The sequence below is a fragment of the Anser anser genome, assembly GCF_964211835.1.
Source record: "Anser anser genome assembly, chromosome: 3".
NCBI lineage: Eukaryota > Metazoa > Chordata > Aves > Anseriformes > Anatidae > Anser > Anser anser.
In genome coordinates, this window is record NC_139722.1 from 117057124 (window position 1) to 117072373 (window position 15250).

The 15250-nt window shown below is 39.1% G+C and overlaps 2 protein-coding genes across 8 annotated transcripts in view; one reads left to right on the plus strand and one right to left on the minus strand.

Annotated features, from left to right (window-relative positions):
* REL (REL proto-oncogene, NF-kB subunit) overlaps window positions 1-2796 on the plus strand; it is a 33009-nt gene extending 30213 nt beyond the window's left edge. The window contains exon 10 of the mRNA XM_083829730.1: window positions 69-2796. Within this exon, the coding sequence (XP_083685856.1) occupies window positions 69-856 (788 nt within the window). The 3' untranslated portion in view covers window positions 857-2796. The remainder of the gene's footprint in view (window positions 1-68) is intronic.
* PUS10 (pseudouridine synthase 10) overlaps window positions 2600-15250 on the minus strand; it is a 34946-nt gene continuing 22295 nt past the window's right edge. For all 7 annotated transcript variants that reach the window (XM_083829734.1, XM_083829731.1, XM_083829733.1 and 4 more), the window contains 9 exons: window positions 15121-15206; window positions 12421-12546; window positions 10677-10733; window positions 9666-9742; window positions 9517-9572; window positions 9274-9391; window positions 7963-8105; window positions 7374-7473; window positions 2600-5718 (listed from right to left, as the gene is read on the minus strand). In XM_083829734.1, the coding sequence (XP_083685860.1) occupies window positions 5680-5718; window positions 7374-7473; window positions 7963-8105; window positions 9274-9391; window positions 9517-9572; window positions 9666-9742; window positions 10677-10733; window positions 12421-12546; window positions 15121-15206 (802 nt within the window). In that variant the 3' untranslated portion in view covers window positions 2600-5679. The remainder of the gene's footprint in view (window positions 5719-7373; window positions 7474-7962; window positions 8106-9273; window positions 9392-9516; window positions 9573-9665; window positions 9743-10676; window positions 10734-12420; window positions 12547-15120; window positions 15207-15250) is intronic.

Sequence of the window (15250 nt, forward strand, 5' to 3'; positions counted from 1 at the left end):
TGCCATTTGTAATTAAAACAAACATACAAAATGGCATAAAAATACAGTAATGTCTTTACTCTTCACAGAACCAAACATGTTTTCATCCACGCTGATGATGCCAGGGCTAGGAACTCTGCCCAGCTCCAGTCAGATGTACCCCGGGTGCAATCAGATTCCCCATCAGCCCGCACAGGTGGGTCCAGGGAAGCAAGACACGCTCTCTTCGTGCTGGCAGCAGCTGTACAGCACCCCGTCCTCGGCTGGCAGCCTGCTCAACGCGCACCCACAGAACAGCTTTGTGACAGACGTGCCTCAGCCTGGCGCGCAGGGCAGCAGCACTCTCCCAGCTTTCCACGATAACCCTCTGAACTGGCCTGATGAGAAGGATTCCAGCTTTTACAGGAATTTCAGCAGCACAAACGGGATGGGAGCAGTGGCAGTGTCAACTGCAGATGTGCAGAGTGTTTCTACTAACAGCATCGTGCACCAGACTCATCAGGCCAGCACCACAGCAAGCATCATGAACATGGAGACCGATGACATGAACTGCACTAGCATAAACTTTGAGAAGTATAATCAGGTGTTAAATGTAAGCAATCACAGGCAGCAGCTCCACCAGGTGCCTCCAGCTTGTCCACCTGTGGTAGCCCCTGGCAGCACACCTTTTAATTCACAGTCTAACTTAGCTGATCCAGCAGTTTACAGTTTTTTAGACCAAGAAGTTTTAAGCGAATCAAGACTATCCACCAACCCTATCCAAAATCATCAGAACAGCATTGCAGATAGCCAGTTCTATGACACCGACGGTGTCCACGCTGATGAGCTCTATCAGTCTTTACAATTTGATACCATATTACAAAGCTATAACCATTGAGCCCCCACTGTTGGGCTGAAGTGGGGTACGTACAGCAACGAGTAACTTACCCTTCTTCTGGATTCCCTGCTTTCTCTTTCAGAATGTCACTATGTAAGTTTCACGATGTAACTTAAAGTTATATATTACAGCCCAAAGACTGGTGCCCATAAAGAAGAAAGGTGGGAGTAGGGTTTGGGGTTCTGTACTTTAGAAGTGCCTCTTAGATGTTTTTATGCTGTTGGAAAAGGGAATTGTTAATACTTAAAGCATCCTTACCTTTGGGGATAGTAAAAGTTGGTATCTTCAAAAGGGTCAAATTTCATATAATTCACAGGGTTAAAATTGCCTGCAAAGAAACTATTTTTGCTATGGAAAGTATTTTACGTTTTGATAGAACAGAAACTAGGAAGAAACTGCACAAGGGCACTCTAGTTCAGATTCACCTAATGTTAAAGTTTTACTCAATTTGCTTGGAAGATTCAGGTTTCTTACCCTCTTTCGTATAAAATATTTTTCTCCTAAAACAAGATCATGCATTGATTTTTCACATTTTCACCGTATTCCATTTGCTTTCAAGGCAAATTTACTCTAAAAAAAATTTAATGACTATGTCATTGTTAGATATATTTTAAAAGACCGGAAGGTTTGAGTTTTTAAATAGTCCAGATCTGTTGTAAATGAATCACTGCACAGAATAATGAACAGAAAGTAAGGACTTCTCTGCACTTCATCCCAAGTGCACTATTTTAAATGACAAAACCCTGTTGCTTTAGGAATGGAGCATGCCGTTATTTCTCCGGAATTTGTTTTTGTGTGTATGTAGCTGTGATGCGTATTTTATTTTGATCTGCAGAAATATTATTGAGCCGAAGCCTCTACCTATTCTTTCCTCAGGTATCCTGGCAGTTTCCTGCTATGCAAGTGACTGCTTAAAAAATGGCTCAGATCCGGCCTCCCCACCACCCCCTCACAAGAAGGCTTGGGGCAAACCAAGAGGCAGTCTTAGTGCAGCCTAACTTAGATGCACTGTATTAACAATATAAGGCCATTTCAGTCCGTACTAATTAAAAACACTCCTTTACGCTCTGTATCAGAAACCAGAACTTCCTCTCTTCACTTGCTTCCCAATCTTCATTCTTAGCCTGAGGTGTGAGGTGTCCGAGGACAGCTCGCACAAATTAACTGGCTAGGTGAGACACTCGTCTGCATATAGGGCTTTGCTATTTTATTATAAAAAGCAAGACAGCAATAAATGTATCAGTGCATTTCTTAAGTTATAGAGCTGTTTCATATGGCAGATAAGGCTTAAGAATCTAATTTTTACTGTTTGGCAACATAAAACTGCACCATGAAAAGATGCAATAAATAGCACACTTGAATGTAAAAGAAACAAAAAACACAACCCCAAATCAAAAAAGCTACTTGAGATGTACAGTTGTATGCAAGGCAAAAAGGAACTCCAAAAAACTCAGTGGTTTATGGGAAAGCAATGACTGTTTAAGTGCAGTAATTCACTGCATTCAAAGCAGTGAGGTGCTGCAGCTGTAACGCATGACACCAATTACATAGGTTTGATGGAAAAGGTTCTTTCAAGGTGCATAAATGAAGTTTGGAACGCTGCTTCCTGTAACTCCGATACACAACAGAATGAATTGACTCTCCACACTTACTTAAAGCAAGTTTTTCTCACTTCTGCAAAACACTTACCTTTTCAGGAGCTCCGCCACAGTCTTGTGACAGAAAGACCAAAGAAATACAAAGAAAGCTTGAAATGTGTTGTTTATTCAGTTCTTTTTTTGAAGTTCTCAACTTTAAGTTTATTAAAAGTAAACATTTTCCTTACTTTATAGAATGCTCTTTATAGTACAATGTGTTTTTACAGTATAATTAAATATTTTCAAAGTTCTGTTTTCCTTTGTAAACAAGTTGGTTTGGTAATTAAAAAAACTGGTTATACTAAGGACTCAGCTTCTGCAGCCTTCTCAGATTCACAGCATCCCTCACATTAGGGAGGCCAGAGCAATCGGAGAAATTAGGCTTTGGCTTACTTATCCTGGGGCTCTTTAGACTATTTTGTTCCGTTCACAATTACTGTTGGTTGCTGTGAAACCTTAAGCAATGTGTATATTAAGGGTTCATTTGCACTCAGCATTTCTTTGTGGCACAAGAGTTGACTTGTTGGGCAGATGGGCGCAGAGCACAGACGCACTCAGGCTCAGCTAGAGGTGTATACCAGGTACAGCATGCACTCACCGCCTTCCCTGCAAAGAGCTGTCTTCAGGCTCGGCTATGCTGATACAAAAAAATGGAGGGGGACATTTTAGGTGCCCAGTTGCTTGGAGAAATACAGCAGTTTCATTTTAAATCTTTCCAGTATGAAGAAAGATGATGCTAAGGAACACTGCTTGGACCTTGTTTTTCAGCATTTTCCACATAACGGGCTAGAAAATACCTTCCTCTTACACACATACCTCAAGAACAAAATTAAATCTTGCTCTTGTTATTCTCACAAAACATCCTGAGTATTCACAAGTGGGTAATTTACTTTTAAAAACAAGATGAAGGCCAAAGTAGAACATTAACATTATTGCTGCAAAATTCCTTACAGATTATGCTAGTTCAAAATGTTTACCTTATATTAGAAACTGCAGACTTTAAACAAAGTTCAAAGACCGGATTACAGCTCATTTTCATAGAGCCGCGTGATAACCGAACAATAAATGACTAGCTAAACAGCTGTACAGACATTTGCATCATCAACTTTTTTCTTTTTCCTTCCTCTGGTGTATTTCACATTTATCATAAAAAGCCATTTAAGGCTTTTTGGTGGACCTCGCTCCATTGTATGGAGAAGATTAGACTCAGCACTTTTAGCATAGTCTTTAGAGCCTCATTTCTCTGCATTCTGATTCTTAACATGGTGTCCACTGGCACCATGACATTGTACAGCATATTGCAGGAAGCTGAACGTGAGCGCACCTTTAGTGTCTCTGAACTATGACCGGAGTAGGAGTCCTTCCTGCTGCTGCCTTGGTAGTTCTATTTGCCCCCTGGGACAGCTCTTCTAATGTCTGTCATGCCCATAGTGCAGCCTTGCTTACATTTTTCCCCTCTAGTTTATGGAATTTATAAATCATATTTTAGCTCACTCTGAGTTTCTGTCAAGAAATCACACTGATACGAGACTGAAATTCTCTTTTGTTTGTTTTCTGAATTCAGTTTCTTAAATTTTCCATCTTTCGCGACACTTCCTTTCTGGGTACTGATTACTATCTGAGGCAACTACTCCTAGAATCTGTTGCTCATAACAGCTTTAAGATTAAAAACAAAGAAATCTTGCTGTCTGAATCAGGTTCGTACTGTTTTGTATTGGAAAAACAGGAGCTTCTGAACTGCTGCTATACTCGTGTCACAGTGGACTAGGAAAACAAATGATGACAGACAAGTTCTGACAGCTCATCACAGACAGAGTATACAATATTTAGACTAATTTTTCAAGCTGAGTTTTTAGGCACTCCTTTGTTAGGCACTTTTTTTTTTTTAGGAGCTCCATACATTTTGTATGCATTAGTGCCTTTCTGAGCCTTCAACTAAAGTTACTGTTCATCTGCTGTACTGTAAAGTCCTGGCAACGCTGACTTCAAGGTAACACATCTCAGTAATCTTCCCTGTCCCTAAACTATTTTTTCCTGGAAAATAATTACCCTCAATCTCTGAAATGTTCGTTAATGAAGAGCCCTTAAATTCCAAACCTTAATTTCTTGAGGACAGTGTAACTCTTTTGTACTAGAGCTGAGCAGAAACATCTTCCTAACCGAATTAACATCCAGGTATCCATCCAAGGCTAGGTACTAGAAAAAATGCAGCATGCTGCAACCATACTGCAAAACAAGGCATTTTATCTCTGTCTTGGTCTTTTAACACCAACATTCTTCAGAATGTTTTATATTTATTTGCACTTTGGGGTTCCCGGTATCCCTATTTTTCTCTAGAATTCCATCACGCATTGTCAGGAATTCCCTATCTTTTGGTGACTCACGGGGAAATCCTGTGCGTGAAGACTGTAACCAGGCCAAAGAGCTGCTGAGGCCACTACTACCTCAGAGCGTAGTTCCTAGGAAGCATCGCTGATGTTTTACAATGAGAAAAACAGTTTTAAGTGCAAAGTTTTTATCTGCAAACTGTGTTTCCCTTTGAAAAGCACTCGGAGGCAAATCTGTCTGTCTCTGAAGCTAACATTGATCAAAAAAGCAGCCAGCACAGGGTAGAATATCACCTCGTTCCAGGCACTACCCTACTGCTTTCAGAGTCTCCTCTTGTGAAACAGTCCTGCATGAACAGGGCTCAGAAAATGCTAGGACTGCATTTCAGGCAATTCAGTGCTACCTGCATCCAGACAAGAAAGCTACAACATCCTATATAAAAAGAGTAAAAAAATAAAAAATAAAAAAAAAATCTGGCTTTAGGGAGGGTGATTTTTAATTAAAACATTTCAAACAGTACAGCATAAAGCACATTTAATGTACTCAGCACGCCGTTTGCAGGCAGTATACCGTTTGTTTTTCTTATGTTTTTTTTTAAAAAAAAAGATTTGTTATCAATACATTAGCTTACCAAATATGTTGTATGCACAGAAAGAATTAAAATAGGGCTAGATATTAAATGAACACTACCTATTCCAGAGTGTTTGAAGTTGATTCAAACTAACAATATCCTTTGTCGGATCAACATGATCCAAACATTTGACAAAAACACTTTGCAACCGAGCTGTAATACCATACAGTGTTCGGTAAACAGCTGATGACATAGGAGCTGTTTTTTCCTCATCCCAGCTTGAAGAGCTAATTATCCAGGGCTGGAGGCCAGTCAACATCAACAGACTAGAAGAGCAGGAAAAAAAAAAAGGTACAAATCAGCAGACGATGTTTTATGTATACAGAAAGACTTGCCATTGCTGTGCTTGTCTGGTCTAGGTTAACAGTGGGAAGAAGCAATACGTAAAGAGAGACACCATGGGAGAAGGTGAGGAGGAGGGTGGCATGAAAAAGCCACCTCATTCTATTGGCTCCACGAGTATCGTCTGGAGCTGGGTTTTCTTCATAAAATGCTGAATTGCAACTCCTTTTACTATTACTAGCCAGAATCAGTTGATGCAGACCTGTATTTGTCGAGTATCCAAAGCTGCTACTTAGAAACATGAGTTATCTCTTATCTTCTAACCTAAGCTGTAAATCCTACAGATGGGCTGTTACAATGTGAAAACAACATGTTGATTGATGCCACAGAAATATTCAGGTATTGGGCAGTGCAGGCAAGACTTGAGTAGAAAGCCATCAGCTGTCCCCAAATCTGCCTCCTCAGCAAGGAAAACTACACTAAAAGAATAAGCAGGCAAGCATTATGCAGAAGAATTATCAAGGCAACATCATTAAGAGTAATTCTGATGTTAGTCAAAAGGGACAGAACATGCCTGACACTTTATTAGAAGCAACTGTAATAATTACTACAACTGGATTATGTCTTTCTTCCCTGGTCTCCCTGAGGCCACATCTCCAATTTCCTTCGGGCATAAACTTGTTGCTCACCCTCTTCCAAATGTTGTGCTGTTGCGATCGCAACACAGGAATCACAACACAGCACATTAAATGCCTTGGCTCCAAGACTGCCTACATTAATCACACCTATTCCTTGCCTAATCTACAGCTTCATCACAGGATTAGGCTCTTAGGCTAAGCTAAAATGCATTACTAGCACGATGACTAATTATTTGGAAATACCTAGACATCCTTCATAGTTGCATCCAATAAAAGTAGTGACACCTATCCGTGTGAGAGCGATACTGATCAGCCTGCACCAGGTTCAGATGCTCCTGTTTTCAGTGCCCCCTGCAAGCTCTCTTTCTGTATTATCCCACCACAGATACACAAAAAACTGCATGTCTGCTGTGCAAAATTTAACACATAGACAGTCTTCCAGAAATACATGACAACAAGCATGCTGGTAACTGGCTACTCAAAGTGAAAATTCAGGTTTTAAATTGATCTTGCCAAACCACCAGGTTTAATATTCAATTCAAATCTCTACATACATTCTTTTAGCCAAAACGAATTTTGCAGTTACAAGTCAAATCTACATCATCTGACTCCAGCAAGTGAATAAATATATTTAGTTTGAACCAGTGTTGAAAGAGGAAGTCAAGTCTCTCCTATTTTTTCTCCGCCCCCTTTTTCAAAAGAAATGATGTAAACATAACATAAAAAGAAAAGGCTCTATTACAATGGGTCCTAATAATAGGTGTCATCAATTCCTGCTATGTCCTCCCATCCCTCCCCCAACATGAACTCAGCAGAGGAAGCCTATCACATGACACAAGCATGTGGCAGTGTGGTACAAACCATTATCTTTGCATAAACGTCAACTTTCCTATTAACTGAGGTAAGAAATGTTGATTTGGTTAGAGCGATTCCATTGAAAGCATCTCACAAATGCAACTACATTACTAATTTCCAAGACAGATAAATAACGAAGAACTCACTTCTACATCCAACTCCAGAATGTCAGCAGTTCTGTTCAGTAGGGAGCCAATATTTGGCTTTGTTCTTCCAAAGTCTCCATGCACAAATTCTTTAATGTAGCTAGAAAGGGTGGCTAAGGAAAGGTGTATTGTACCATAAAGGCCTCCAAAGGGGGGGGGGGGGGGGGGGGGGGAAGGGAAAAAAAGAGTGTGATGAAAAAACGTACTCAAAGCAAAAATAGTGTATTTTTCTACTGCTAATCTAAATCGAAGTGAACATCCTGTTAAAACTATCCTTCACATCCTGTTCAGCTCATACCCATCTTTAAAAGACTACTAATTCTTGGCTTTTTATACATTTTTATAGCTATCAGATACTTCTCCATCTATCAGATTGCTCACCACCAAAATACGCACGAAGTGGTAGCATTTTTGAATGAAAGCCCACGTGAAATTCTGACATAAAAGCAAACATCAGCAAGATCTGACTGCTGAAGAACGGAGATTTAGAAACACTGCAGAGATAAAAGCAGGAAACTTCCCATTGCCTGAACTGCTCTAATCTACAAGGTGTTTCGTAAAGGCATTGTGTAACAGCAGCTAAGGATACGTTCCTGCTTGAGTCTTCAGATGCAGGCGAAAGTGATGCTCATCTATGTACTCAGACTTCATGGTGTGAATGATCCGACATCTTACGGCCAGAGGCCTTCTGTGAAGAACCCGGAGAGGTGTCTTCTGGTCAAGTTTTAATTCCTATTACAAGAGGGAACAAAATAAACGAGGAAGGAAACATGCAACACACTGCACGGATTGAGATGAAGTTATATGTACCATTAGCCAATCGCATCTGTTTTTTATATTGTGTTATGGGAGTTGAGTAATCTTCTGGAGGAAAGACTAATTTTTTTCATGTTTATTGAAAGAAAGAAGGACAGCCATCTCGGAGGTTACACGAGAAAGCCTCATATGAACACAAACTAATGGAATCACATATACAGAGGAATAACCTTGAAATCTCCACGGTCGTTTGCTGGAATAACTCCAGGATTTGAAACCTCACTGAGAGCCTCAGGCAATCAAAAATAAAATAAAAATCCCATCCACAAAATGCTTTGTCTAAACTACAGCCAACCCTCTAGAAATAATGGGGGGGGGGGGGGGGGGGGGGAAGAAAAAAAAAGTTCTCAGAATAGGCTTTTAAGAAGCTCATTCCCTATCCTCATCCCCTTCCCCAAAGAACACTTTGCAACACTTTGAAAGGCAACCTTTCGGGAAGTGGGTAGGCATACTGAAAAAAAAGAAAACAATAAAAACAGTTCACAACAGTTGTTTCCCTGAACTGCAGTGGTTCAAGCCTCAATTTGAGAATGATTTCATGGCCAACACCCATAGACAACACCGCAACACAACAAAAACAGAAGACATTCCTCCACCAGTGCTGTCCCTCTGACTAGCATTTGGAGGAAGTTCTCATTAACACAGCATGCTTGTTGCACTGAGCATTTGGTTGGGCCTTTTTGTACTATTTTCCATAGACCTTACAAACTCCTAATTGCTGCAGCTGTGGAAGAATGACTTTAGAGCTTGCAGAAGAAGCAATCACCATTCCTTTCACTTAAAACAATCTAAGGTAAAGAAAGGGGCATGGGTGCCAGATTTCCCCCTCTCCCATTCCCTGCTTTTTCTTATTTGGTCTGCTGGACAGTCAGAATTATACAGTAACTTGTAACAGACTAACAGTGAGAAGGGGGAAAGGGAAAAGAGATATGAAAGTTGTATAGCAAAAGGAACCCTGATTAAACAAAAAACCAACCACAGGAAGGAGGTATGTCCATGGGTGCATGTATATAAAATCTCCCCTAAGACACCAGGCCAGGTACTAAATAAATTAGCAAAAAAAAAAAAAAAGAGCTACAGATACCTTGATATCATCTAGAAATGCAATATCTTCTTTCTGTATTGCTTTGTCTGTCCATACTAAGGCACTATAGGTCTTTGTTTTTTCCTCTTCACCTTCCTTCATACGACCAATTGCCTCTCTAAATAAAAAAAATTAATTACTCATATAACATAAGCATAATTATATAATGCTGTGAGCAAGAACGCTTGCAAAACTCCCAAAGCGTCACTTTGAAATCCCTTGCCAGCAATGATAAATACTGACCTGGTGACAAGCTGTAAATCTCGAACCTGTATTTTGTCTGACGAGTTATTAATTGTCTGCGATATTTAAAAAAAGAATCAGTTAGCAAAACTTCTCTCTTCGAGAAGAAACACATGCTTTATGAGTTCCATGAGGTGCAAATGATTTACCTGCTGAAGTTCCTTCATTTCCTCAGCAGTAAAATGTATTCTACGAGGATTCACAAGCTCAATGGCAAAGGGCCTTCCTGGCAACATGCACAGTCACAAAACATAAAAACATGTTGTTCTAAATTAACGTTTGAATTTATGCAGTAAGGTTGGAAGGTGTGAAGGCTGTCTGCTGTTATGCAAACAGGGATAGGAACTTGCAGGCTTAGGGATGTAACATCAGATGGAAGGAAAGAAACAAGGGACTTTTTTGGCTACTAAACCCCAGTATCAGCAATAAGTGCAAATTACGACTTCCCAGAAGACATCTTGTACAAGTCTGTGCTAATTAAAAAATAAAATAAGAAAAAAAGTTAATTAGCTTATTTTCTGTCACCTACAGCAATGCCCAGGTGCAGGATGATGTTAAATCCCGCTCCCTCAGCTAAACATCTGTTGCAATAGCTGCACTTTCTGTGCTGAGGGCCAGGGATGATCCCCAGTAAAAGCAATGCCAAGAACTACGCTCCCAATCAGGCAAGAATTGGAATGCATCGTTGTTAGTCTTCACTTTTTCTTCCCCCCTCCTCCTTTGGATATAGTAGATTCAGCGTATTTTCCAATACTGACCTTTAGAAAGGAGCCAAGTTAAAACAGAAAACAAGGCTTCCCCACTCCCCAGTGACAGGCAAAGCACAAGGACCCAACAGAAAACAAGACACGAATCTGTCTGGCATAAAGGTTTTAAAAATAGGAAGTGAATAGAATAAACATTCTTAACAAGCTCTGCTTTTCCATGCAGCTATGCAGCCAAGGACACAGAAAAAGGTCTCCTCTTTCAGTTCTTTTTATGAAACTATGAAGTCTTTGGGAATAAATACATAAATATCACTAAAATGTTTCCACCATAAAACTTCAAAGCATGTCTAGTCACACACTTATGCACTTAGCAGTCAGCAAGACCTATCAGGGTAGCTCCAGTTAACCATTTTGTTTGTTTCTGTGCTTCACAAGAGATGTTCCAAGCCTTACCATTGCCTAGTGTTCGTACATCCACATCTTCTCTTCCAGAGGAAGAAAAAGTAAAGCCTATAACAGATTTGAACAAGGGAGATGAGATTTTACTTTACATTTTTAATACTCTCTATAATAGTCTCTTTAATACTTTAATACTCTCTTTAATATGCCTTTAAAAGGTGAGATATTCTAAATTTGTTTGCAAATATATTTCAAATAGTTATCTTTATAAAATGAAGCCTGCACTGTATTTGAGCAAATCAGGAGGGAAACAGTTTCTGTTTATTCCTTCATGCTAATTTCTCGAAGAGCACTCCTAATTTTTTCGCCAATCAGTGTAAGCTGTCTTCCTCCAAAACACAACTTACATACACCCAATGGTTTCCAAAGATTTCAGAGAAATCTCTGCTAGTCTGCTCTCCTGGGCAGAAGAGGAAGAAAATTCAGGCCCAATGTGAAAGATAACCACTTTTTTTTTTTTTGTTCAGTTGTTTTTGTCTTTCAAGATACAAACATGTATTGTTGGGTATTTAGTTTCCTGTATCACACCCCTTCTATCTTCAAGCTTTGCCTGAAGGAGGACTGGGAGACCAAACCCTGCACTAAAAAGTAACTTTGCAGCTCCACTACAAAGGGTCTCTGAAAAACTGTTTCACTTTTTTTTTTTTTTTTTCCCCTCTTTAGGGAACAAACAAGACCACATGAAGATTTTCTTAGTTTTTATTATCCCTCACTTCTCCAGTCATGTAATGAGAACTAAATAACAGTGAGAAAATGTTTCCATGGTCATGAAGGCTTCTTTCTGTCACGATATCAGAATTTTCTTTGCTGGACTCTCCTTGTAAAAAACAAGCTCCAGATCTTTTATCATCTTCACAGCCCTTTGCTGGACTCAATTTAGCATGTCTATGTCTTTCTTGTACTGGAGCCCCAAACGGGGCCCAGTACAGTGTCTCACCACTGCTGAGAAAAGGGGGAAGATCACCTCCCTTGACCTGCTGGCAATGGTCTTCCTGTACATTTATATTGCTCCTCACCATTATTTATAGGCACTTCTGGCGGTCACTTGTGGTAATTCTGCAAGCTGAAGTCGGGTGTTACATACTAACTGGTCTGAAGACATAGTCTGAGAATTTTTCTAGTGTTCAGATTAACAAAGCAACTCTTGGGAGGGAGGAAAGAAGGGGAAAGAAACTCTTTTTTTTCTAAACTAATATTTAATGCAATTTTTCCTTGGGCATTCTAGGTCTCTAATTCCAAGTCTAGCAGGCAACAAATGACAGGCAGTGATCATCTCATCTGGGTAATCCCTGGATAAGCATTTATCTTATGGAATTCTATGCACTGAAGAAAATAAATTAATCAAGGTAAGAAACATGAAGGGGTTGAAGGCTAGGCAGATATTATGGAATGCCCATGGCAAAAACCTCCTCATTAGGAGTCACTGAATGAATTACCAACTGTTACGAGGCATGGCTAGACAAAAATACTACCACAAAAAAGCAGACTTTTTGCATCATCAGATCAGCTGAGGAGATATTTTAGAAGGATAAAAGATACAGTATGAAATACAATCATCTAATTACTCATAGGCCATAGCTAAAAAACAGCTTCTGGGCTTTGACTCGGAAGGGTAGGAGAGGGATAAAGAAATGTAGTGTTTTCCATTACACTGTTGTATTAAGTGAGTAGCTACTAAAATAAAAAATTCTAGTAATAATGAAAAATATATATGGTAAAAGATCTCCTAGACACTTACTGTCTGCTTTGAATTCTGCCATGAGATGCTCTGAAATCAGTTCTTCCACTGAAGACTCCAGCTTTCGCTCCCCATCAATAATCCAGGGAGTCTGAGGTAAATTCCTTGAATATTTATTGTACCTTCCTGTAAAAACAAGTATGTTACCTGTAATCGTTCTTAAGTAATGGACAAAAGAACCAGTATTCCATATTAAAATGCATTTAACTTCCATCGGAGCCTCATGAAAATAATTTTACACACTTAACCTTGTTTTACAGCAAGAGCACTGCAGCAACAGTACAAAATTCATGCTCCTGGACCTACAAGTGTTTCAGCATCTGAGATGACCAGCTTAAAGGAACATGTGGAGAACCTATTGCTGCAGTCAAACCCTCAGGTATGAGAAGCATATAAACAAAACTGTACAAAGACTAACAAAACTGAGAAGGAAAAAACAGAGATCCAAGTACCCAGTCTGAGGCAACTTAGTTCTGAATAATTATTCTTTGAATCAGAGTATGGTATTGAGCCAATTTCCTCCAAGCCAAACTAGTGTTTTTTATAAAAATAAATAAATAAATGAAATCAGTACTACATATTGGGCTATAGCTTGATACATCCTCACTAGATAAATAGGATATATATATATATACACAAATATATATATATATATGCTTGTCCACCAATCTATGTATGTCCTAAGTAAACAAGTTCCCCCATATCCTTATACCAAATAGTTCAGGTTTCAATCCAAGTTCTGCCTTGTCTGAATGTTTAACAGAAGAAACCCAAACTAAAATGCTTTGGCTCATTACAAGGAAAACAATGCTAGCAAAATACCTCAATAATAAACCAGTGCAAATTTCAAGAACCTTGGAACATTGCTATGTAAAGAGATTGTCATCCTCTGATTGATTCCAGCCCTAGTCTGGTATTATGTCATGCCTGCACGCGACACAAGGACTGCTACAACCAAGAACGAGTCTGACACGGATGACCAAGATGAGCTTTCTTATTGATAGGTTTTATAAGAAGTGAAAATATGCACAAAACAGGGAGCTCATTCAAAAAGAACGAGCAGCCCCCCTGCAGTAACAAGTTCCAAACTGAAACCCTGCATTTATGAAACAAAAAAAGGAGTTCAAAGTAGCTATGCATATGGTACCTGTGTCTTTGTCATCTCAATTTTTTTGGCTTTCAGTATCATACTTTCCTATTTCTAACAACGCTTCCTTCCTGCATTTTGATCTGCAGAAAAACCCACACAAACAAATGGGGACACTGACTAATACTGTTTCGATGGGGCAAATAATGAAAGTACTATGAATAACCATTCAGAAGTCAGCTTCACACTGCTAAATTCTCTTTCCATAAAATGGAAATAGGAAAATAATATTTTTTTTTCTTTCAACTCCCCATTGTAATAATTTTAGCTTTTGATCTGAGCAACAGTGGGTAAAAAAACACAGGTATTTCTCAGTTTGACAACTTCTCCTGAGCCCTTAAAAAAAAAAAAAGAGTAGCAGAGGGAAGGGATCAGTAAACACCAAAGGTAAGGTCAAGAGGGCAACACAAACTCTGAAACTGTGCTTACAAATTAAGATCCCAATCTCAATTAAAATGCTGTAATAGCAAAAAAAAATGCACTGTATTCAAGAAATTCTTCTGGATTTAATTCTTTATAAATTAGAGACAACATAGGGTTGTGGATTTTTTTGTTTGTTTGGAACACCACCACTACCACCACCACCACCCCCCAAAAAAACACAAAAACATCCCAATCTATAAGTTACAAAACACAAAAACAAAATTCAATTCAATCACATGCAGAAAACTGACTATGTCTTTGTACGTACATGATAAAACCACTCAACAAAACAGGGTGTTTGGAAAAGGCTAAAAGAAATCAGGTATCTTGGGTTCATGAAAATGTACATTTAACTGTCTAATTGGTAATTAAAAATAAGAAACAGGTATATAGAGAACACCAACTAGCCTGCCATGAGAATATTCAATTTCACATTTTTTTCTTTTCATTTGAAGTTTTCCTTTATTCAGGATTTTTACCATCCTTTTAAACATAGCATATAGGCTTAAAATTGTATTTTTTAATAATCTGTGTATAATTAAATAAGTGGTTGTTTATACACAGGGCTGGGGAAGGTTAGATACACTTGTAGGCAACAACAGAAAAGTCTGTAGAATCATCTCAACACAGGGACATCAAATGTTGTTCCACTACCTGTCTTACCCAATTATTCCAGATGTTACCTTGGGTTGGAGGGGGCTAAGATTTCCAAAATTTCACTTTTATTGATTTCATGAAGATCGACAGTTTTGGCTGAAGTAATACGCAGATAAATCCAGATGGTGGACACTGCTAAATCCAACTCAAAATCCCAGCAAAGGAACAGCACAGCACTGCTGACAGCTTATCTAGTGGGGAAGTGCCTTTCCCAAACCACGCACTCATTGTGAGGGGCCATACTGCAACTGCAGCATTTGCAGGGATAAGGGTTATCCCAAGGAGACAGGAAGCAAGACCAATATAATTTCTTCCCCTTTCCAAGTCCACCCTTAGATAGAACTAGATTTAATTCTTTGCTCCTTATAAGTAATTACAGGAATCAACAGATAGCAAGAGTCTCCTGGCTTTTATGGCAGCATTATGAAGTTACGCTTAAGACAACAGAGCAGCAAATAAATGGATCACTTTACCAGCCACAAAAACTGCACCATTATTGCACTGAATTTCCAGTGCAACGCAGAGGTTCTTTGGTGAACACGGGGGACACGGAAAATGCCTGTAAAAGAAAGATTGAGAAAGACTAGTAATACCAGAACATAA